Source organism: Quercus lobata, chromosome 2, assembly GCF_001633185.2.
Source record: "Quercus lobata isolate SW786 chromosome 2, ValleyOak3.0 Primary Assembly, whole genome shotgun sequence".
Lineage (NCBI taxonomy): Eukaryota > Viridiplantae > Streptophyta > Magnoliopsida > Fagales > Fagaceae > Quercus > Quercus lobata.
In genome coordinates, this window is record NC_044905.1 from 28630817 (window position 1) to 28656757 (window position 25941).

Genomic DNA, 25941 nt, shown 5'->3' on the forward strand with positions numbered 1-25941 from the left:
ATTTATGACATTTGTTCTTGATGATAACTCTTACAAACTTTACCAGTAAGTCATTGATTACCCATACATTATTTTACACATATTTTTTTTTTTTGAAAATGGAATTTTACACATATAATTGCTATAATATAGTTACTATTAGATACGATGCAGTTAATACAAGCTGTTAAAAGAAAACATGGACTTTCTCATCCAAAAAAAAAAAAAGATTTATTTTTTTATAATATATAGAGTATACTTTAAATTTATGACATCCACTTCCATAAAAATTGCTCTTATAGTATAATTTAAATTTATAACATCCACTTCCATGACAATTGCTCTTATCATCAGGTTAAGCTATTAGTTGATTTGAACCCCAGATTTTTTATTTGACGAAAAAAGATCTTACCTTACGAGTTGAGTTAACTGAAACTTACAAATACCAAATGACTCACGTGAACATATTACTTTTAGATGGTGTTAAATACTTAAATATCTTCTTGCATTTGGAGCAGATGGAATCTTTTTGAAAAAATATTGGTAGTAATTGAAATTGGCCCATACCTTTATATATATATATATATATATAAGAGTTAGCCCATAGTTAGGGATTGTTTGAATATCACTTATTTTAATGAAAATTGAAAATTTATTGCTAAAAATACTGGAACAAAATATATTTTAAATGACAAAACACTGTTCACATTGTGCCGTGGGTTTGTGTTTTTCTTCATTTTTTGTGGGTCCCATGCTTAAAAACGCGTGAACAGTGCCTAACGCTGCAAAACGCGTTACCCAAACGCATGCCTAGTGTGTGTTTGCGTAGCGGTAAGTGTGCATTTGCGTTTTTAGCCAGGTCTCACAACATTGTTCATGATCTAGCCAAACTCAACAAAATACAAATTTTTAAGTAAATTTGGGTCCCACAATACTATTCACATATTTAAAAATTATTTTATTATAATATTTTTAATAATAAAATTTTAATTTTTAACAAATAAACGATATCTAAACGGACTTCGAATAGGTAGTTTTATATTTAATTTTTTGTTTTTAACTCCCAAAAAGTAATCGAAAGAATCCGAAACATTTGGCTCCTATTAATTCGGTTCCCATCCATGCCCTTTTGCAGTTAAGCATTTACTCATTTTTTATTGGGTTAAAGTAAAAGGCAGGTAGAGACTAGAGAGAGACTGTGTGTTTTTGTGTGTGTGTGTTAGACTCTGAGAGAGAGAACAAAAACTAAAACAAACCAAACAGACAAAACTGACAAGTACCAAACCTAAAACCGCCACGAAAACGATGAGTGAAAAAGTAGAAGACCACTCACCCGCCGCGGAATGCGGCGCCGAGTCCGGGGACCCCGAGTTGGTTGCTTCAGAGGGTATCGGCGGTGGCGGAAAAGTGAAAGGACCGTGGTCGCCGGAGGAAGACGCCGTGCTGAGTCGACTCGTCAGCCAGTTCGGAGCAAGGAATTGGAGCTTAATCGCCCGCGGAATTCCCGGGCGCTCCGGCAAATCTTGTCGCCTCCGTTGGTGTAATCAGCTCGACCCTTGTCTCAAGCGCAAGCCCTTCACTGGTAATTATATAAAAATATATATATATATTATTTTGAATTGAATTTGTTGAATATTGAATTTGTAACTGTTATTAGTTGATGTGAGTTGAATTTTATAAGTGGACGAGGTGGTTGTTTTGTTTTGTTACATTGTTTTGGTTAGAGAATCAAGGAGTTAGTTATAGCAGTTAAGTGAAACAATGGAGAATAGAAAACATTAATAAAAAAAATGAGTATATTATTGTTAAGCATTTGGTTAGGTTGTTACAATTGAGGTTGTAAGAAGAAAATTAGTTAGGATTTGTGATTATGGCTTGAGTTATAAAATGTTCCATTTGAATTTTAGTGGTTAAAGGAAGCAATATTGTTTGTAAATTAAATCAATCATCTTCAATGAAACCATTAAAGAAAATAGCGGACATCGACATTAACAATAGCCAAACCTTACTATGGGGTAAGTGTGTTGAGTCCTATTTGAACACGAGCAAACCTTGGATGTCTAATGGAACGATTGTTGGAATCAGTCACTGTCAAAAGAGCGTGCCGGATAGCAGGACAGCTTATATGCTAATTCTGTAGAGGTAACCAATTATCAGGTTAAAGAAACTGTTAAACTTGTAAATAACGGCAAGTATGTGTAGAATGTGTGGGTTGTACTCACGATTTTTGGTCGTGCTTTAATTGGTATGAAAAAGATATGAGGTTATTAAGGGCCCATCACAGTTCTTCATTTCAAGTTGTGAGATACTTAGTATGGTTGAAGTTCATGAGAATAATACAAGATAGTTTAAAGGCTAGGATCTTTATTTTGGAGAAAGGATACTTGAAACACCAAATTGTGTTCATGATCATCATCATGGCTTAACTGGTTTTGGAAGTTTGGTGGATGTTAATGATTTATTGTTTAACTTTGTTGTGTACAACAATTGACAAAGATGCAACGGTGAACTTTTGTACACAGGCACTCATGTTCAGAGGCAGTATGTTATATATGATATATATACACTACAGTAAACATTAGCATAGAGGCACTCATGGTTTCTGTCTGCAATAATTGTTTCTTGTCCTCTTCTCCTCTTTTCCTCTTCTTTCCTTGTATCATATATGTTTATGTCATACCATACATGAAACTTTAAGCCCGAAGTTGAGAACCACAAAACTGTAAGTTTTTATTAGGTTATTTTCCTTGTGTGGAGGGTTCTCAGCTAACCTGTACCTGCATTGTGCTTCTCTCTTTGAGTAGCCTTAGAAATGTCATTTTCAACTCTTAATATCCATGTACACTATAGCAACCTGACTTCATATATAGATTGGTTTCAAGTACATGGAATCTTTTTGTTATTTTGGTTTCATTTCAAGACATTATATATCTTTGTTTTCTTTATCTTTTTTTGAGAATTTGTACAAAATATATTTTGCTCTTCTCTGGTTATTTCAGCCTATACATATGTTCATTGTCTATTCTTACAAATCAACTCCACTCCACAAAGCATTATGTCAAAAGCCTGAACTTTGGCAAACTAAGTTTACTTACAGTGTGTTTTATTTGGGTGCTTGTGCAAAGGATGGAATCTTGTTGGGTTGATATTGGCATTGAACCTTTAGTTAGAGTACTATCAGCAAATATTTGTAGCCTATTGTGAGTTCTCACTTTCCCAAAAATCATGACTATTTAGGGTTGTTCATCATTGGTGAGTTTTGAGTTTGATTGTTTGATTTTTGATAACAATGTTGGCACTGGAGTGGATAAATTTTGTTTAGATGCCCCTATACAATTCATAAAACAAATGGATGGTTTAAATTTTTTGTATTGTAGTATAATACAAAACGTTGAGACGCTGAAGCCTTCATTGCAACTTGAATAACGCACTGTCAGTTTTACTCTTAATTGACATTAAAAAAGATAATCAAATGATTTTAACAAAATTTCAAAGAGCTATATTGTTTATTGATGTTTGAGGTTCTCTTTTTCTTCATTCTTCTTTTGCCCCCACCCCTTCTTTTTCTTCCACTAGCACTTGATTCTTCAACTTTTGTCATTACATTGCTGTTGATAAAGGTGACTTGATGAAAAGCTGAATCCATAATATTTGCATACTTTTGTTATCTTCTTCTTCCATAATTTGCCTTTCGTTTTTAGTATGTGGGGATAAAAATCCAAAATGAAAAGAAAATTTTGTATGATAAAAAACCTAAAACTTGATACCTGCTTAATCTTCCATTTTCTTCTCCTTCCATATACCTTGTTAGTTTTTATTAGTCATAGATGATTTCGTGTTCATATCCAAAGAGTAATTAATTTTTATATTTAAGTATTATGTCATGAAATTATACTTGCAATTGTTATATTTTACTTGTCACTTTTTTCATAAATGTTTTGCATATATTGTGCACTTTAATTAATGGATTCTTACGAACTTGAATTGATGCAGATGAAGAGGATGAAATTATACTTAAGGCCCATGCAATTCATGGAAACAAATGGGCTGCAATTGCAAAGCTCCTTCCAGGTAGAACGGATAATGCAATCAAGAACCACTGGAATTCTACCTTAAGGCGTCGGGGTGCAGATCTAGGGATGTGGAAGATGGAAGATAGCAACCTTGACAGAGCAAAAGTATCTTCAGAAGAAACTGTGTCAGTTGGGGTTATCAATTCATTCAGTCCCCCTGAAGGAGGAGATGTCCCAATGGAGGATAGTCCCCTGCCATGTGAAGATAAAGCTCAAACAAATGAGGAGCATTTTGTTGCTGAAGAAAGAGAGCATCCTACTCTCTCCCGTCCAGTGGCACGTGTTAGTGCATTTAATGTTTATAACCCTCCTGGTGGCACAAACTCTTCTGTGTTTTCAAGGACAGTTCCTACTCAAGGACCTTTGGTTCAAGCTTCCAAACCAGAATTAGGGGTATGCAAATTTCTTCAAGATGTTTATAGTGAGCCTATGGTTCCTTTGCAATGTGGCCATGGTTGCTGTACAGATTCACGTGGGGACCATTCTCATAGCTCGCTGTTGGGGCCTGAGTTTGTTGAATATATAGAGCCTCCATCTTTCTCTAGTCATGAGTTGATCTCCATTGCTACAGATTTGAACAATATTGCATGGATTAAGAGTGGCCTTGAGAAGAATGGTGTCAGAATGCCAGACGATGCAGCAAGCCACAGAGTATCTGAAGCGGTGGCTGCGGCCTCACAGTTGGGAACATTTGAACATAATATGAAGAAAGACCATATGGGTGTTGAAGAGGGACATAACAAATTGATGGGTATGATGAAAGATGTGCTATCTACCCAGATGCCTAGGCAAACTTTTCCAGGTCCGGCTGAAGTTGAGGGCTTGAGCTAAAAGCCAACGTTGGCTAAATTTTATAGAAGGCGGGAATTTATTTTTGTGAAGAAGAGGCTTCCATATTCCATATTCCAGGTGAAGAGATCATGACATATTGGTTGATAAAGATTCTGAACATCTTTCTGAAAATATATTCGTACTAGATTCACTAAAGAAATGAAACTTGTTTATAGCAGTTACTATAATGGTTATGATTTGTTTAGGTAGAGATATCAACCTCTGATATGTATCTTTTTTCTTGGTTGTGCAGTTGTCACCATTAGAGGATTAACTGTGCCATCGTTAAGGCTAATTGCTTGTGCAAAACTTAAATTCAGTAGGCAAGGTAGTGTTGGTTCCTCAAAGTAGGCCCAAATAATGCTAGTCTTACCATGGCTTGATTGGACCCTACAGCCTTTTTTTTTTTTTTTCTTTTTTCTTCAGCCATGGGTTTCGGCCTTTCAAGGTTCCCGATTAGCAAAAATATAAAGCTAGGAGTTCTTACATCTCCTGGATAGAAGTATTACATATTATATTTAATTTCTACATCATAGGAGTTCTGATCTGGAGCCAAATTAAACAATAAAGTTGTCTCTGTCTTGTTGTTTAATATAAGAATCAGTTATAAAATAGTAAATAGTGGATTGATGAAGTAGGACCACCACACAGGCGTTTCGCAAGTTAACAGTGCTCTGTCTGAGTACCATGATGTATATATCTTGCATGTTGATTTTATATATATAAAGTCTCAAAAATTTTTTTTTTTTTGAGGGAAAAAAAGGGGACTTGCGTGTGGCAGTCATTATCCCATGTCTCACGGTATAGTTGGGTAAGTCCATGAGTATCACCAGCTTGAAGTGGAGCTCGAAAATTCCGAACCCACACACACCCCAGACTTTATTGGTTTCTGGGACTTTTGAAAATTGCAATTACAGTCCTCGTGAGAACTCGAACTTGGGATGTGGTGAAGCATTAGCAGTCACCTATTATGGTTGCGTGATTTGACATTTTCACCGGTACATTTAGATGGGTTTATAAATATATAAATATATATATTTATATATATATATATATATATAAATAAATAAATAAATAAACCAGTATATTTAGATGACATAGTTTAATAAAACTTCCTCTCTTGGGTTACAACTTATAATATACTCAATCGGTAGTGGTGTTGGGTGATATGTACGTTTGTGATAATTCACTTAGCCCACCAAAAAAAATTGATAATTCAGCCGAAAATAAAGAATATTGGTATCTGCCTATGCTCGGATTAACTAAAAATTATATGTCAATTAAAAAAAATAAAACTTATTAGTATGGTCTGAGCTGTTTTAATCATTTCTGGACCATTTGAAACTTTAATTGAATTTTAATATTTCAACTATCTTAATAATTAATGAGCTATGTGACAAAGTCATATTAATTTTGCTGTAACATATATGTTGATCCCCTTGGCACAAGCATAGATGTAACTTTTAATACATTAAAACACAAAATCAGGATATATTATTAAAATAATTAAAGTAAAAAATAAATTTTATTTGAAATTTCTATAAACTTTTAGTAATATAATTTATTTTTTTTTTGAAATTTAAGTGATATATTTTTACCTAGAATAAACTATCTAAACAAATAATATGCCATTTGTTATTTTTGTATCAAAGTTTCATTTTTAAGTAAATTATCATAATAATTAATGAGCCACATGGCACATACAACGTATAACAATTATGTTTTTTTTTTTTTTTTTTTTTTTGTGAGAAACGTATAACAATTATGTTAAGCCACTTGCCACGATTACAATTTTAAAACTCAATTTATATTATATAGTATATGCTATAGTAATAATTTGGAATATCATATAGGAAGTCTGTAGTTCAAATGGTCATTGAGTCACAAGGCTTGTGATTGTTTATTGATGGATATAGTTAGGTAGATTGAGAAATAGAATTGTAACAAAATTTTGGTTGGAAATTAGTTCATCTCTACAAAGAGGGATGAGCCTACTAATTAGATCAAAGACTTAACAAGTGGGATTGGTTGAAGGGCACTCCAAATGGAAAGTTAGTGAAAGAATTCAAATTATAATTTTAGAGAAAAATTACAAAATAATGGAATAAAGAGTGCATATCTTTCTCTATTGTTCAAAAGGCTATTAATAGGGTTGTGTGGGTGAATGAACTCATTTCCATAAAGTCATATAGAGACCTTAACATATGCCTATCCTTTAAAGGAAAGACATTACTACACCTTAGGGGCTCCCATACTTCCACATGGGCCTCCTCAATTGGATATAAATACAAATTTTGATTAGCTAAACATAAATATTGTGACCCAAGAGTCCTAGAATGCCCAAGAGAATTATACTAGATTCAATAATATTACAAACAAAACTATTTCTGCAATAAATTTAATTATTGTTGATTTAATTGATTGTGAGTGCTGAACACAATTGACTTGACACACATGAATCCATGCTCAATTGACTGGTTCAATAATTATGAAATTTATATTAAAAAAAAGTTGTCCCTAATATGAGATCAATTGGATTTCTGCAACCAATATATATACTGTTTAGTGTCCGGATTATTTATTATATATTGCATGTTAGGTTGTTGTCTTGTTCATTGATCATTGATTTTTTTTTTCTTTTTTTAAGGGGGGATCATTGATGTTTAGGGGAAAAAATATTGTTCATTGATGATTAGGGGTGAAAAAAAAAAACTGAAAAGAAATTAAAAGCTGTTGAAAGTTTTTTTTTTTTTTTTTGGGAGAAGAAAAAGAAAAAAACTGTTGAAAGTTGAAAAAGACTGTTACTGCATCAGTCTCCAGATTGTGACCATGACCAAAAAGTATAATTTAGAATTTTGCCTATATAATTAAAAATGAATCATATTCTTCTGTTCTAATTAACTGAATTGATAAATTATTTGATGATTAAATAAAAGATATATGATTCGATCTTTGTTTATATAAAAAATTAATTAATGTTTTGATCTAACGATAACGATAAATAGTTATTACAAGAAATGGATTTCATAAATGCATGTGAAAACTCTCTTACAAAAAAAATAGTACTATTTGTGCGGAGAACAGCAACTTCTCTGCACACTTCTGCTCTGCTTTTTATACAATGAGCAGATGAATAATTTACAGCCCTCCTTACATGCAAATTTATGAAGCCAAAATTACCCTTCATATAATTATGGCATGCAATCATTGCACAAGAGCAGGATTGACCTTTCACAACTTTAATGTGGACTCACTCTCACCTCAGCAGAAAAATCAGGGACCTTGTAATAATAGCTGACACAATTTTATAATAGTATATAGTACTTGATAACCAAAAGGTTCTGAAGAAGACAAAGAAAAATCTGCTTTGGACACCTTACTTTACTTCTGAGCTGTCTGAGGCAAAGGGAACTGTATCAGATCTTTTTCCCTAATACTTCATTTTCCTTTTTCTTCTCATTTTCAGAAATCACAATGGTTTTAGGTTTATTTAGCCAAAAGGAGTAAAAGAAAGAAAAAATAAATAAAGAAAAGAAAACAAAGATGAGCAGCCCATGTTTTCTTTACTATTTAAAAAGAAAAAGAAAGCTTCAAGAACATAATTCACACAAAAAGAAGAGGTTCTGTCTTTTCCTATACCCTGTGTGTAATGGTGTGGTATTAGTATTACTACTATTTTATTTTCTCTATAAGATCTTTTGGTATTTCTCTCTCTACATCTTCCAAGTCCTGTTCAGGGCTGACACACATAAAACACACAGAGAGAGACTACCTAACACACTACAGTGTCCAGTTGTTAAATAAAAATACACACACACACACAAACAGAATCAAGTTGGTGTTTTTTTTGCTTACAACAAAGGTTAAGAGGGACTCTCTCTCACAAAGATAGCTTAGTTTTCTTCTTCTTCTTCTTTAACCTTTTTGTTGTGCGGGCATTCATGATCTCGGCCTCACATACACATTACATGAAGATTCTCTTTCTGGGTCTTGACAATGACAACCGTAGAGAAATCCCTTGTTATTAATGTGGAGGAATGTGGGCTCCGCCGGAGCTCCGGCACCGGCATTGACGTGTACTCAGACTCCGGAGACAGGTCAGTTGAGGATCAGAGAAGTTCACTTGGGTCTGAGACTGAGATTGTTGGAGTTTCTGATAGGGAGAGGGAATCCTCTGTGTCAGAGTGTTCTGTGGAGGTGGATCTGGAATGTGGGGTGGCTGAGGATAAGTTACATTTGGCAAAAGTTGAGAGGGACTGCAGGATTTGCCATCTGAGCATAGATGCAGCCAATCCTGAATCTGGGTTTCCCATTGAATTGGGGTGTTCATGTAAGGATGATTTAGCTGCTGCCCACAAGCAATGTGCTGAGGCTTGGTTCAAGATCAAGGGAAACAAGTAAGCTCCTTACATTTGTTTTGGATGTGACACATTTGTTGGTTATTGGCTTTTTGTGAATTTTAGTACTTTTTTTTGGATGTGATCAGAACATGTTCTGTCTTTTATGCGTTATTAGTTTCTGCTGGGTTGTTCTGATTGTTTTGTTAGGTTTCAGCAATTTGTTGTTGTTGAAATGATATGTGGATGTGCTTATAGTGAAATTGCTATTTAAATTTGTTGTTTTTATTTTGTGGGTGTGTTCATATTGTATAAAGTTGCTGTCTTTGGAGTGTCTAGACTTAATATATGATTGTTTAGTTCTGATCAAAGTTGGTATTGTGTATTTTTTAGAGTTGTTTTGAACCTTGGGGTCTGAGTGTTTTGTTAATTTTCAGCAATTTGTAGCTGTTGAAATGATATGTGGATGTGCTTATAGTGAAATTGCCGATAAAATTGTTATTTTTATTTTGTATATGTGTTCTTATTGTATAAAGTTCTTGTCTTTGGAGTGTCTTGACTTCATGTATATGATTGTTTAGTTCTGATCAAACTTGTACAAGCATTTAGGGACAATGCTGGCAAAGGACTATGCTTAAAGCAAGGAACATGATAATGGCTACTTAAATAAGAGGGAAAATCTCTACTTTTGAAGGTTTAAAGGAAAATTTGACGGTCAATTAGGCTTCACAAAGGAATCAAAATCGATAAAGTAAAAGATAAAAAGCACATAGATGTCCTGCTTCTTTAAACTGTGCAATTTGATTCTTCCCTGTTCTCTTCTCTGTCCTCATAGTATTATATTCCGTTTGTTCAGACATATTGCGTCTCTCAGTCTCTCTCCTTTTCAATTTCTCTTTATTTCCACGGGACAAGTTTTTATTTTTATTTTTTTGATGTAACAGCGAACAAGTTGGTTTAGATACTTTCCAAGTTAAATTATGTTCAACTTGGTATTTTCTTGATATGGTACAATGTACATTGACCAGGTCATTCTGATTTCTGGTTCACTATTTGACAGACTTGACCTATGTACCTCGCATACAGCATTTTGATGATTCACGCATGCATTTTGGGGCAGTTGGGTTGTAACCGGTCCTTTTTTTTTTCTTCCTAAAGTAGTTAGGCACTACCAATTTTCCACCTTTCTATCACTTTTGGAGCTGGGTTGGTTTTGTTCATTCTCTTTCACCTATCAAGATCATGAATGCTTTGACATGCAGGGGCGGAGCCAGAAATTTTTGATTGGGGGGGCCGATTTGTGTTGCTAATTTATTAGTCTAAACAAACTTTTGTACATATACACAAACACATGTATCTATACACACACACAAAAAATTAGTGCCTTTCATAATGAATCCTTAAAATTAAATGTTTCATAGAATTAAATTAATTTTTCACCATCTTCCATAGTGAAATCTTTACAATTTTCATTTTCAATATAAGTTACCAAACTGTCTACCATTGTGAATAAAAAAATTTCAATTGAATTAATAAAGTGTTCAAAGACATAAATGATCTAAAATTTTAAAAAATATGAGAACACATTTTACCATAAAAAATGAATTTGAGAAACAATATGTTCTCTATAACTACTAGACAAATTGGACAATTTTTTTTAAGAACATTATTGGACCAACTCAAATAGTTGGGTCCCATTTTTGAGGGCTAATTTGAAAAAAAAAATTTCAAAAATTTTGGGGGGGCCATGGCCCCCCCACCCTAACATGTAGCTCCGCCCATGTTGACATGTATACTTTCTTTTATTTTTAGGAGGTATCTATGCCAGCTCTTCCTACTACAATGAATTTGCTCTAGGTGGGAAAATTGGGTTGAGGATTTGAGGTTCAAAATGCTTTGATATGCATAGAAAGTGCAAAAAAAAAAAAAAAAAAGCAAAGACTATATTATTATTAGCATTATTTCAGAATACAGAAAGATGTTTTCAAACAAATCAAATTTGGAAAATGAAAATCTATTATTTGCTGTTTCCGTAACATTGAAAAAAAAAAAGTTGAAGCATTGCAAAATCTATTTCCTTTTATTATTATTATTTTTTATAATTTTAGAAAAAATATATGTAGAAATTGGTTACATTACGGTTTACAGAATTATGTTTCGTGTAGCCTCAGTGAGGAAAACATGATGATATTCATTATATACCATAAATATTCACTTATTTCTGAGTTTTTTCACATTACTGTTGAGTTGAAGGCTATAAAATCTATTCCAATGTTCTGTTTAATTCCAGAATTTTTATACCATTTTATCCACACTATTACTCTTGTAGACTTATTTTTCCTTTCAGAAACAGTTTCAATAGCTTCCTGCCTGACAGCATTAACAAACTGTCCACTATTCTGATTGTATTTTAGCTGTATCCAACTTTGGAAACTCAAAACACAGAAATGAGCAAAGAAAATTTCTCCTGGTTCACTAATGTATCAATAGCTTAAATAAATATATATCCATGTATAAAAACATACACAAGCTTTTTTTTTTTTTTTTTTTTTTTTTTTTGAGAATCAAAAACCTACACAAGCTGTGACAAGGGCAAAAGAAACTACGTATTAAATCTGTTATATTGTTTGCTTCCTTGTGTTTATCCTACTTAGTTTCCAACGGGTAATTCAAATTTGTTAAGATCATGAATTAGGTAAGTCTCATTTTGTTTTTCAATGATGAAATAGTAAGTACTTGCCATGATCAGTATTCTGTGCAGTAAGAATCATGACATGTTTAGCTTTTCTTGAACAAATACCATGATCCTCTACCACACTTTTTAGTTTTCTCCTTCGTGTTGTTCTAACTTGTCGATTAAACCTTATACATACATTTATGAACCGAAGTCCTATCTCATGATTATTGATGATCTGAATCTCCATCGTAGTCTGATAAATCTTTTGACTCAGTATTGCTGAGATAATGGTCTACTTATTCACAGCCATCATGCAATGCATGTAGTTATTGATAGACATAAAAATTGTGTTATATATATGCAGCCAAAGTGCTACCTCAGTCTGGTGGAGATCATATTCACTCTGGTATTAGTAGGTAAATGTTTTCTTTTTTATGGAAGATTGGACATCATATGAAAGGTCATAGCCATGAAACATTTGGTACCTCGTACCTAAATTCAGTAGCTGTTCAGAAAATGATTTTCCACTGAAACAAATGTAGCATATCAAAATTTTGGGGACATCTCGTGTTCGGAGGCTTGTTGAATTGGTTGGTGTTGTATCCTACTACTTGTTTTCAGAAAATATAAATTCTGACTCGCTTATTTGGTTCAGATTGATCTACCAGTACCATCATTTTTTGAAACAAAACGTTACATTGTTTTGCCTGATTTTTTTGGAATAACCCCTGTATAATCTATTTCTCTGTAACTTTATAATAATCTTCTTTCCTGTATGTAACTGCAGGACCTGTGAGATCTGTGGATCAGTTGCACGCAATGTTGCTGGTGTAAATGAGGCCGAGTTGGAGCAATGGAATGAGACAAATGATGCTGCAGCAGCAGTAGCACCTGCACCTGTGCACCCTGCAGAGACTCAAAACTGCTGGCAGGGACACCGGTTTCTGAATTTCCTGCTTGCTTGTATGGTATTTGCCTTTGTCATCTCATGGCTCTTCCATTTCAATGTACCCTCATGAAATCCTATGGCAAGAAATATTGCATTTCGCCTGGGTTGATGATTGAGAAGGAGTAAACAAACCCTTATGTCTCTTTTAGCACTTCGCAAAGGTACATCCTCAGTACCCATATCTCCATACTTGCCTGGAGTTAGTATTTCTGTATCTGCTTGATGTTTATAGTAATAGTAAAAGCAGAGCTTCATTGGGCTGTTGTGTAATCTATGTTGTATAACCCAAAATAGTATCATATTGCTGTTGTAACCTTATTGGCTTTGTTACATTTGAATCACAATGTAGTCCTCTCAGTCTTTCACCTCTTTTGCTGGGCTTTAGAGATTCTGTTGGATGGACCAGCCGGATGTTTGCATCAATTAATTAGATATTGAATTCTTTAGTATGCTTGAGTTAAAGAGACTAAGCAAGCACGTGTTCTCGTTACAGGTATCTAACCCAGCTTTGAATTGGCTTGAGATTTCAATGGGTCGGTTTTAAAAACCTGCATGAGCTTATTAATTCACTGAATTTTTACCCAGGGGTTCAAATTTAAGTTCCACAATAGTGTACTCAAACTATCGTTAGAACTTAGAATAGAATGAAGAAAGTAAAATAATGTAGGGAGGAGAGAAAAGAGAAATAAGAGAATTGATGTGGTACAGTCTGATGATCTATGTTCAGAGTGAAAAGCTCTTCACGGATATTTTTATTTTTTGAGGAACAGCTCTTCACGGATATATCTTTGTTATGTTGAGTAGTATGTTACAATAAGTAAGAGCAAAACCTTATAGTTATTCGAAAATTATTATATACTTTAAGAGTATACTCCATTCTTATCACAGAAAGGTGGGAGTGAGAGGGAAGGAGCATAATCCGTATGTAATAACATGTCCCACCTTTCTGTGAGAGGGAGGGAGCATAATCCGTATGTAATATCATCCCAAGGTTATTTACTTATTCTTCAGGTACATGGGTGCCTATAATAAACTTGGGACAATGATTTGCAGGGTGCATAGAAGCACCTTGATGTCAAAGTAAAAATGAAGTAGGATTTGTCCTAAGGTACTAGGGGCAATGAAAGCTACGATGATGAGGGTTCCTCTTTTCTTTTTTTAATCGATGGAGCTTCATTTCAGGTACCATAAAAAAGAAAGACTGATGTGCATGCAACCCTGCACCTGCAGCTGTGCAAAACAATTGGTCACAAAAAAGAAAGACAAAAAGGACAAAAGTTAAAGTTGAAAGATAATCTTAAAGAAAGACACAGAATATTTATTGACCATCTACGTTGGCTATATAGTAACCTTGATCTCCTAGGATCCAATCGAAGACATGGGCCACGGTGCAAAAGTAATTAAGTAACATTAATTAGGTGATCTAATTGTCAGACTCTCAGTCGGTATAATCTCAGCAGTGTGATTAGATTAGATTTAGGTTTAGATTTGGACTTGGTCCTCAGGTGAGGTTAAAGTCATTCATTGCAAGATTATCTCCTTTGAATATGCCGAGATTTGTGGTCACAATAATCTTGATCTTCCAGAGACATAGCTCGTACTGGGAAGTCAGTCATCCATGAGATTAGTCATTAGATTAGATACTCATTAGCTTTTATTTTTCTTATAATTCCACTCTACAGTAGAATCTAGAAATTAATGATTTATAAATGTACCTTTTTTTTTCTAATGCAATTATGAATCTATGACATTGTCAGCAAAACCAATATAAAATCTCTATAATTTTTTTTAATGGGTAATAAATTCTCTATAGTTGGTATATAGTGACCAATATAGTGCATAATTTTTCAAGTGGGCATTTTAAAAAAGAAGTCTTTATAAATATTTCTCTAGTGAAATATATAAATTAAAAAAAAAAATTGCATTCTTAAACAAAAAAAAAAAATTGCATTCTTGATTCTTGTTAGTTTCAATTTCTATCCCCCAAAAAGTGATAAATAGATTAATCAATTAAAAAAAAAAAGAAAAAAAAAAGAGAATTCAGAGATAGATATTTTGAGGAAAGACTGGATTTGTCATTATCATATTCACCACGAGTGGAGGCGCATGCTATGCTCATGAATGGCTTTCAAAAAAGAAATTTATGTATTACAACTTCCCTTTTCATTAACCTGCACTTCTCCCATAAACTATAGGCTATAATGCATTTTTGACTAAGTACTAACCAGAATCATTATAGGAGTATTGGTAATATCAATATGTTGATCTAAGCTATGTAATGGTGATAGCGAGGTTTCATGTGATTATATTTATACTTCTATAGATTATGTTTTCCAGAGGAAAGATAATTTTTATTCTTAAACAATAGTCACAATAGCCAGTGGTAGAGAGAAGGGGCCATGTCCTGGCTTTTGAAAATTCAACTAGTGCCCCTTAGATTTTAAGAAAATTGTAAGACATGTATGTAAATGACCAATGCATTATTTTCTTATCTTTTTACTCTTATTCCATATATGCGGGTATCTAGAACTTTTTGAAAGTCTTAACTATTTTTCTGTGTGTTTGGTTCACAGTATAACACACGCACACGCACACGCACACTAAGTAATCACAAAAAAGGAATTTTTTGGAGGTGACTCCAAGATAAATGCTTGAATGATTGAACTTAGGATCTTATGGGTCTCATGAGACCTTGGGAATTTTTAGACCAAACCTTTAAGTTTAATTGATCAAACCCAAGTGTATTTACTATATATATTCCTAAAAATAGACAAGCTTATGCAAATGAATAATACATTTTTTTCCCCTTTAATTGTGATCAATTTGATTTAAAAGATAGTTTGTAGTTAACCAAAACTAATTTAATGGATTTTTTTTTTTTCTTTTCATCTATAAATATCAAATTGATGTTATTTTTATTATAAGTGTGATTAATAAGTTACTTATTGGATTTACAATTTCTTGATATCTTTTTAACTTGGATTGGCCCTTAAAAAAAAGTTTATGTCTCCGCCTCTAACAATACCTATCAACAATTGCTAACTTGCACGATGAATAGAAAAAGTTAACATAAAAGAATATATTTATTCATGATTTTTTTCTCTAAAAGTAGTTGCGTACTTAAAAAAAAGAAGTTAAAAATGCTAACAATAACCTATTATATTTAGTTAGAGCATGTGATGTGACTTCATAAAAAAAATTATCAAAAAATATAATAATATTAACACTAAAATATACAAATTAATATTGTAATATAGTACTATTCCTAATCATGTAATGAGCTTGCTCGTCTTTTAGCTCGCTGGACATTTGTTTCTCCAGTTTAAGAACTCATCTCTTCTATCATTTAATGGATCTTTTGTAAGGAAATTAATGAATCGGTTCTCTCTTTGTTGTCTCTGCCTCTTTTGAGACTTGGGTCTCCTATTCTTTCTTAATAATATTATCTTTCTTATTAAAAAATTATCATGCAATAGTTTAGTATTAGTTTAAGTTTTGAAAATTATAAAGTAGAGAGGGATTTGAAACCTGATGTGACAACATTAGAGGAAATTCAAAAAAGTCTGAACATATTTTTTTTGTTAACCTATTAGATGATGAGAGAATGAAGCAAATTAGGAAAGCTTAAGATGCCTTCTCCATTTCTTTTTAGTGAATTTATAATGCCCATTTGCAAAACCAATCTTCAACTGATAAAATCTAGATATATACCTCCTCATAATGGCACAAATCAATAGATTTGCGATTGATTCCCAACTATAGTCCGGACAATATATTTCAACCGAGTAAAAACAGTGTTTTTGGTTTAACATTTGCTTATCCAACACAAAAGTCAGGAACAACGTAAGCAAATATAACCTTTACCTACCATACCTTATTTTTCTAGACTTTTTTACATTGTCATTTACAGGGCCAGCACAACAAAATTTGGGACCTAAGGCTAAAATTTTAAATGAGATATTTTTATATGTAAATATTAATTAAATAAAATTATATAATACTAATTAAATTAAGACTAATTTAATGTAAATACAAAAATTGATGAATAATACTAGTTAAATTAAGATTAATTTCATATAGAAGATTGAATATTATAGTTGAATTAAAAGGAACTTACTTTAACTTGGATATATGATTATGCATAGTTAAGTACAGTTGTAATCTAAATTTTAATTTTATATATTCTTTTTAAGAGAAAGAGATAGATAGATATTATTTGGTATGTGGCTTAGTAGGAGATTAGTCATCATTGATAATGTATCACATTTGCAGCATTTTATTTGAAACATCTTAGGATTTCAATTGGGTTAAAATTTTTATTGGTCTCCTATTTTAAAAGCCTTTTTAGAAATGAAAAAGAAAAATACTAAAAATACTACAAAATGTTCACAATAAATGTGATTATGAGTGTAATTGATGAATTTCAACAACTTAATTTATTTGTGTTTGAATTACTTTTTTATGTGATTGGTGATATGTCAGTTAAATCTATAGTAAAATTTGTGATATCTTTAGCATCATTCTTAAAAAAAAGTACCAATTATTTTAAAAAAATGTTATATTTTTATAAAATTTTGGACCTTTTACTAAGAGAGATGGGACATTTTTTTAGTAGGGAGATTTTTTATTTGTTGTGGGGCCTTAGGCCTAAGCCTTGAGGAACTAGTCATTTATTCTAGTGCCCCCAAACACAATTCACTTGTTATCGTATCAAAAAAAAAAAAGAAAAAGAAAAAAAGAAATCACTTGTTATTTGTTGATTATTATTAAATTCTTTTTACCAACTTAATCAGAAATAATGTTGGGTTCAAGTAAAGAGAATAATGATGTGGGTCCAACAACTCCAATCTTCTTGGTTTAAGATTCCATCAAACTTAATCTACAACATTAAAAAAACTAGATTTGCAAGAGTGGCAAAGATTGCATTGTAATAATTTCTTGTCCTAAAGAATTGTATGTATTCTGTAACATAAACTACAATGTTACCTCGTAACCAGTCTAATGGATAAAAACTAAAAGGTTATCCCTTCACAACGTGCTCACCATGATTGGAGACAATATTTTAAAGCTGCTCTAGCTAGGTTCTAGTTCTACCCTCCTTTGGCTTCATTCCCACACAGACCCAAGAGTCGGTTCAATTAAACTATGGAATTAAATTAATTCAGAACCCAGCTAATGTGGCACAGCAAATTGGGACAAAATTTAGATTGAGTGTCTCCCTAACCACCATGCTTGCATTCTCAATTAAAGTGTCGGTCTCATGCTCCGGCAATGGACATGTATCGCCGACATTTTCATTGTTAATCAAAGGTTACACTTACATTCTTATCCATTCATGCGTGAAAGTTTGGATTAGATATGCTACTGCAAAATTGTAGCAAAGTGTTATCCATAACATGGGGAACATACATACTGCCTTTGCAATTGGGGTATTCTTTTGCTTTTTCTTTTTCCCTTTTGTATGTTCAATGATTCGTTTGTTATAACTTATAAGAAACATTTTGGGTTGTTTATATTTTGTGACTTGGTGCCTAAAGTTTGTTGAGTTTTTGGCAAGTGTGTGTTTCAGGCTCCACACATTAAAATCTTGATGATATCGAGATTGAAAAAAAAATAAAAATGAAAGCTGTCCAAAGGTTAAAAATTAATAAACATTTAGAAAACCCTCTTAATATTAGGATTAAGAAGTAAGAACCATAAGTAGAACCCTAGTAGTAGAGGGACTGTGGTAAGCCAGTAATGTTTCTTAATTAAAGTTACTTTCTGTTGGAATGTATTTTTTTCATGACAATTTCTTTCAACTAGAACACTTAATAGTCTCGAGTATGACATAACCTCACTTCTAAATATGTCAATAACAAATAATTAATAAATCAAACCCATCATTTAAAAAGCTTTACTTATTAGTTAATGAAGCTTATTGAAAACCGGCTTAATTATTTTAATGTTGGTAGCATTCTATGTAAGTTAAACCGTTGAAATCCGTTGTACAAAGTCTAGAACAAGAATTCTTAGAATTAAACCAATCAGATCGAGTCATGATTATTGAAGAAGCTAATTAACAATTTAGCATTAAATAAACAAAATTAATGGGATGCGACTTGAGAGTTGAGAGAGAAGAACCTTATTATCAATTACACAAATTTTAAAATCAAATAAATCTCATTATCTAACAACATAAAATATTGAAATCTAAATTATCTAATTATCAGTCACTATCAAAGCTTATATTAGGAGCAAATTTTAATTTCAAAAGAGAGAGAGAGGATGAGAGAGCGTGCAAACACGACATAGACAAAGCTAACCACGTTTACATAGGGGGCCATTGCCGGTTGGTAATTCTAGACTCCCTCCCTTTGAATCCAAGACTCTCTCTCTATAGCATTCACAAACTCCCAAGCAAAACCCACATTACATTCCCAAAAAAAAAGAAAAAAGACACTACTCTCTACCAATCTTATTAGCTAGACTCTCTCTCATGAGGAAACTCTGTCCCAACTTTGATCGTGAAGATGGGCTCGACACAGTCCTCGAGGTCCCAATCCCAGAAGAGATGTTCTCCAACAAGAACAACAATAGTTCATGGCAAAACATGAAGTCATGGATGAAACCAAACGGTGAAAAATCACAACAGGCCATGACAACAGTATTTGGAAGCCGAAATGCAGAGATACAACTCTTGCTTGGTGTCGTTGGAGCTCCATTAATCCCTCTTCCTATCCGGGCTGATCCCCAACCCATCAACTCCAACATCAAAGACAACCCTATTGTAAGTGGCACCTATTTTAATACCTTTATATAACAACATTATACATCATACACACAAAAAAAGAACTATCCCAACATGCCACTTTTGTCTCCTATCTTTGTAAATATCATATTTACTTTAGCACTTCCCAGTTCTCCCACTTTCATGCAACAACAACAACGACGACGACAATCTAATTTTATTCCTAGCATTTTGGGGTTAAGGTTAATTATAGATTCTTAGATCAAATACATTCTTTTCTGTTATTTTATTCTATTTGAATTCGTACTTTTTGTTACTCTATTTTTAGTCGTCCCCAACATGTTCTCTACATTTCCTCAACTTTGAACCATTTGTTAAGTTAAAATAAGTTGTGGCACCGTTGATTAAAAGCTTATAACTTTATGATGATTATATTAATAGGAGGCTTCGGTGGCGAAATACATAGTGCAACAGTACATAGCAGCAGTGGGGGGAGAGAAGGCAATGAGGTCAATAGACAGCATGTATGCAATGGGGAAAGTGAGAATGGGTGCGTCAGAGTTCAGTTCAGGTGAAGGTAGCTTGAACAATAAGGTGGTGAAGGTGAAGAGTGTGAGACATGGGGGTGGAGAGATGGGTGGGTTTGTGCTTTGGCAAAAGAGGCCTGGCTTATGGTGCTTGGAGCTTGTGGTCTCTGGTTGCAAAGTCAGTGCCGGTAGTGATGGTAATGTGGCTTGGAGGCAAACCCCTTGGCACCACTCTCACGCTTCACGTGGTCCACCTAGGCCTCTTAGGCGTTTCTTACAGGTACCCCCTCTCTCATTGAAGTAATTCACAAGGGAATTCAATTCTTTCTTAGATAATTCTATCATATTCTTGAAATTTTATCTATTCATTTTGAAAAATAAGTGGATTGGAGTGAAAAAAAAATGTTGATTATTATCATTTTGGTGGATTAAGAGGTTTTTAAATTTTGAAGCATAACTATGAGCATATAGATGAGACTAGATTTTATAGTACTTTTAACTTCTAAAAAAATGATTATCACTCTTGATATTTATTTAAACTAACGTGTAAAATTTAATTGATTTGTTTTAAAAATTGATTGATAAGAGTTTGAGTAGTTCATGGTGGAGTCATATGAAAAACTTTAAGATAGTGTTTGTTACACATATTACCCATTATAACTGAAAACGTGACTTCAATAGTGTGTGTAATGAGTATTAGCCAAAATTTTAGTATAAAATTTTATCACATGTAAAACAAACTTACCAAGAGTCCCTTTTAATTGCATTGATTGAAGCTTTATTTATGAACGGTATAATGGTCTTTTTTGCTAATGTGGAAGCTTTATTTATGAACGGTATAGTTGTCTTTTTGCTAATGTGGGAGAAGAGAACCGCCAATTACTCATTAAGTCTTAAAGTCTTCACTAATAATTCTCATGGTCTTGGCATATAGTTGTAGCATTAGCTGGATTCTTACCCTTATTAGAAGCTAATTGAGAGTCTCCTTTCAGACTTTTCCCACACAAGACCAAGGCTTGAATTCCATGTGTCCTTCAAAAAAAAAAAAAAAAAAAAAGAAAAGAAAAAAGTCTGGCATGCATTCCATGTTCGATTCATTCTATTGGGTACCTTTTTTTTGGGTCAGAGTTTCATCATCCATTGTCATGTTCATACCAACTAATTACGTTTTCCACGCTCAATGGCCCACTTCATTGTGGGCCCTGGCCCACCAAAAATTAACAGGTTGTTACCTCTACCAACCAGATGTGTTCTTTTCCTTGCATCTTCTTGGCTCTTGCACTTGTATTCCTAGCTGAAATTTTAAAATTTTAATTTGAATCTGCTGGAGTCAACAATCTTAATCAATGTGAAAATTATTAGAAGAAGAAAAAAAAAAAAAAAAAAGAATGTATATAAGTCAACAGCATAGTTTTTCTTCAGCAGCTGTAAAAGGGAGATAAAAAAGTCCATAGTGGTTGGTTTACGTCTATCAGTTCGTTAAAAGTCTTTTTAAAGGGTCGGTTGGTGGATTAATTGGCGCAAGTTAATTGGAGCGTACGAATCGGCTTGACCCATTTAAGCCTACACAACAGTCTGTTCCCACGGCAGGCCTGTAAAGCCAGTGTTACCAAAAAAATTCTTTTTAAAAATCAAACAGAATAAAAATACAGTCATTTGTTTAAAAAATTATGAAAATGTTGCACTTAAAATAAATAAATTGAATAAACAGCTTAATTTTCTCAATTGGGTTTATTTTCATTGATTCATACACAACATTTTTCTCTAGACAAATTACTCATATGTGTGACACTCAACAGGGTCTTGATCCAATGTCCACAGCAAATTTATTCTCAAATTCAGTCTGCGCTGGTGAGAAGACAATCAACGATGAAGACTGTTTCATACTAAAACTTGAAGCTGAATCCTCAACACTAAAAGCAAGAAGCAACAGCAACGTAGAAATAATCAGGCACACAGTGTGGGGCTGCTTCAGCACAAGAACAGGCCTATTAGTCCAACTAGAAGACTCTCACCTCCTCAGAATCAAAGCCCCAAGAAATGAAAGCATATACTGGGAGACCACAATGGAGTCATTGATCCAAGACTACCGAACCATAGATGGGATTAACATTGCGCACGCGGGCAAGACCTCGGTCTCTTTGTTTAGGTTTGGTGAGAACCCAGAAAGCCATTCTAGGACTCGAATGGAAGAGGTTTGGACAATTGAAGAAGTTGATTTTAACATAGAGGGATTGTCCAAAGATTGTTTCTTGCCTCCTGCTGACTTAGAGAAAGAGGAAGAAGGGTGTGGTGTAACAAATGATGACGTGAAGTTACCATTAATGAAAGAGGAAGAAGGGTGTGATATAACAAGTAACGTGAAGTTACCATTAAAGATTCGATCGGCTTCTTTTAGGATTAATTCCTCTAAGGTAGTAGCTATCGATGTTGAAGACTCGGATTACATTGAGAGTGAGGAAGAGTAACGTTCAATCTGTTTTCATTTTGTACATATATGGTACACCATCGCATGCATTATTTATACACGATAATGCGCAATTTAGTTTTGCATGGGTGAATTGTTTAAGTACTCAATTTAAACATAAAATGAGAGTCATCATTAAGGTATGTTATGGTGGTGATGTGTAAACTGCATGCATATCTCCCATCAATGGAGAGGTGCTTTTTAGAAAGTCAGGACTAGAGGGGCATTTCATGACCTCGCATCCATATATCAGACTTTGGATGTAGCAACTATAATTATAATTTAAGAAATATGATAATTTTAAAGAAGAAATACGTTCTTGCAAACTATTCTTTTGCTATTTGTTAGAGAGGGAAAAGGAATGTGTAGCAAATCCCAAATTGGTCGTGCAGAGCTTAGTATATATGAATTAAATTGTTTGATCAAAATTAAAAAAAGATTCTAGCAAGATAGTAATTTTTTTTAGTGCAAATGTAATTGCTACGAGGGTTTGGTGTAAAATCCATTATTAAACATTAAAAGCCAAATGTTCAGATGTTCGGAGTCATGTCTAACTAGTGAAGAGAAAACTAGAAAAATAGTTTAGAGATGGATATGGGTACAAAGGACAACTTACAACTTACAAGCAAAACACAATCGGCCTCAAAATTACCAAACCTTCTCTCACATCAACAAAATCCCAAGCAACAAAAATTAACAATAAACTTTTTTAATAAATAAAGTATACAAACATTTGTTGAGAATGGTAGTGTATTAAGGAGCCCAGCTCAACCAGGCAATGTGGGCCTGCAGTGGACCGGCCCTTAATCCTTCCACCATAAAGAGCGGGATGCCTTTGCTACTTTATGAAACCAGCCTCATGCAAGAACTTAACCTTAGGTAGCAAGGATTGACCTTACAATTAAAGTTGCCCCCAAAATTATTTTGTAGTATTTATTCCATATAATTAAAAACATTACTAATAGAATAAATACATTTATTTTGTTATGTTAATTATTTAAGTATAATGAAATTTTGAAGTTATTTTTCTAAGATTTATATGAGAAATATTTGATTTGAAATATGGTTTTATTGCTTAAATTTAGTTGCTTTTGCAACAATTGAACTAAGTCCTATAATAATAATAATAATAATAATCATAATAATAATAATAATAATAATAATAATAAGAGAGTTTAGAAAGTTAGTTATTGTTTTTTTTATTTCCAAAAATGCTGATGTAGAAATAGACAGCACATGCCTTCCTAGAGCAACAGAGGCGCAAGAAGTCACAATGTAAGATCTAAGGGGGGGTGCCAGTAGAGGCCATCAAGGTGATAGTGTTGGAATTGCATGAAATTTGGTAGGTTGAAGGGAAACGGTGTTCATTAAGGCCCCAAAAATAGTATTTTTGCTATTTATAATTGTGGGGCCCAATAGTTTGTGGCCCTGGCTCATTTATTCATTGGGGCCTAAGACCCGAGCCGAGAAGGGTTATAACCCAGTATTGGTAATACAAGTACAAAATAGCCTAGGGACGCAGTCGAGGACGATTTAGTCCTCGGCATGTCCGAGATCTCACAGGAAGGAAGGGCAAAAATGGTATAGAAACAGCTTGGAAAAAAATCTAAAATATCTGTGTCAATAGAAAAGGGTACGCTGGAAAGTGTAACAACCAGGAAAAGCTGCCATTACTGCCATTAAATACTCTGCACCTGATAGAGCCATATTTTCCAGCTCTTCAACCACTCCCAACCACTCTAGGTATTGGCTGATGGGATAAGTATCAGTCTTGGAATGCCGATCCTACACGTGGACGAAGGATAAAGAACACAGGCTAGTATAAAAGGAAAAGTAAGCAAACCAGAGAGAAGACTAAGAAAAATGGCCAAAAACCAGAGCCTCCCAGCCCACATCCAGGAGAAAGACTTCTAGGGCGAAAACGACTTAACCATGTATGAACGCCACGAAAAACCCACCGTCTGGTGACTAAGGCCTAGCTTTTCAGACTCACGCTCTACAAATGATATTGTTTGGGCCTTTTTACGTAAGAACTCAACACTGTTACGGGTCGTTACGAATCGTGTCCTTACAATTGGCGCCATCTGTGGGGATAGGCTTGTGTCTTGGCATAGGCAGTAGAACGAGATAGTTCCCTTGTCATTTCTAGTAGCCGGTTGTAGTATTCTAGTGTAAAGTCCCACTAGGGGCTATGTTTCTTTACTAGGGGTTGTGTTTCGTAACGTCAGCCGCACAAATGGTTATAGGGGCTTCGCCGAGGAGCTAATTCCCCTAAAAACCAAGGTCTCATGCCATACCCGAGGGGTTAATTCCCCCAGCTACTTAGATATCAAAATCAAGTTTTGGCCAGAACCAAGGTATTGCATGGTCTTCGGACTCAAACCTATAGGGAAACCAATTACTTGGAAGGAAAACTGAGTTTTGGACAGAACCAAGGTATTGCATGGTCCTCAGACTCAAACCTATGGGAAAACCAACTACTTATCAAAATCAAGTTTTGGACAGAACCAAGGTATTGCATGGTCCTCAGACTCAAACCTATGGGGAAACCAACTACTTATCAAAATCAAGTTTTGGCCAGAACCAAGGTATCGCATGGTCCTCGAACTCAAACCTATGGAAAGGTCGGCTACTTAATAAAAATTTTAAGTTGCTCAATCCTCGGCTCAAATACCAGAAAAAGGTTAAAGTTATGAAAGTTGTTAGGAAGATGGTGAAACACCCTATTACTCAGCAACCTGGAGGGGCTGTTCATTTTTGGGTTATATGTCTTCGGATGATTACCTCCTACACCGCACTGAGCATTCAGTTGTCATCTCGGCCATTTTGGGGTAAGTATTGTTTTCTCAGATCGGCATTATTGTGCCAGACAACTCTATTAAATTCATGATAATATCTTTTCCTTAGCAAGAGTTTTTGACCCTAAGTATCATTTGTTCAAGTCGATATTATTGTGCCAAACAGCACTCGTAAGTTCATAACCTTTTTCCTTGATAAGAGATTTCGGCCCTAAGTATTGTGCTCTCAGATCGGCGGTATTGTGCCAGACCGCCCCAATAAGCTCATCATAATATCCTGTCTTTTTCTTCTAAATATGAGTTTCAGCCCTAAGTATCATTTGTTCGATTCAGTATTATTAAGTCGGATAGTTTCAATAAACACAGAGTAAAATCTTTTTATTAACTGAGATTTCGGTCCTAGACGACGGTCAAAGTGTAAAAATAAAAAGAATTCACAAGGTAGTATGTCTATTCACGGTGTAACCATTTCAGAAATAAAGAGATAGAACAGGTGAAATAAAGCAATAACGACTTTTATTAATATAAAGAGGTATTACAACGTACAAAGAGGGGCTTAAACAGGCCTATACA

The 25941-nt window shown here is 33.9% G+C and overlaps 3 protein-coding genes across 4 annotated transcripts; all 3 read left to right on the forward strand.

Annotated features, from left to right (window-relative positions):
- Positions 1-1143: 1143 nt before the first annotated feature.
- LOC115975206 (transcription factor MYB25-like) lies at positions 1144-5461 on the forward strand. 2 transcript variants are annotated; one of them, XR_004088097.1, is made up of 3 exons: positions 1144-1561; positions 3973-4961; positions 5137-5461. XR_004088097.1 is itself a non-coding variant. In XM_031095905.1 (2 exons), exons 1-2 carry the CDS (start codon positions 1285-1287, stop codon positions 4881-4883), a joined length of 1188 nt encoding a protein of 395 aa, XP_030951765.1. In that variant the 5' UTR covers positions 1144-1284; the 3' UTR covers positions 4884-5122. The 2 variants fall into 2 exon arrangements, 1 of the variants encoding a protein (XP_030951765.1); XM_031095905.1 differs by lacking the exon at positions 5137-5461 and having other exon boundaries at positions 3973-5122.
- Positions 5462-8468: 3007 nt separating this feature from the next.
- Positions 8469-13216, forward strand: LOC115975207. The gene is made up of 2 exons (XM_031095906.1): positions 8469-9280; positions 12685-13216. Exons 1-2 carry the CDS (start codon positions 8880-8882, stop codon positions 12914-12916), a joined length of 633 nt encoding a protein of 210 aa, XP_030951766.1. The 5' UTR covers positions 8469-8879; the 3' UTR covers positions 12917-13216.
- Positions 13217-19187: 5971 nt separating this feature from the next.
- On the forward strand, positions 19188-22812 carry LOC115977990. The gene is made up of 3 exons (XM_031100020.1): positions 19188-19615; positions 20018-20383; positions 21903-22812. Exons 1-3 carry the CDS (start codon positions 19325-19327, stop codon positions 22569-22571), a joined length of 1326 nt encoding a protein of 441 aa, XP_030955880.1. The 5' UTR covers positions 19188-19324; the 3' UTR covers positions 22572-22812.
- Positions 22813-25941: the final 3129 nt, after the last annotated feature.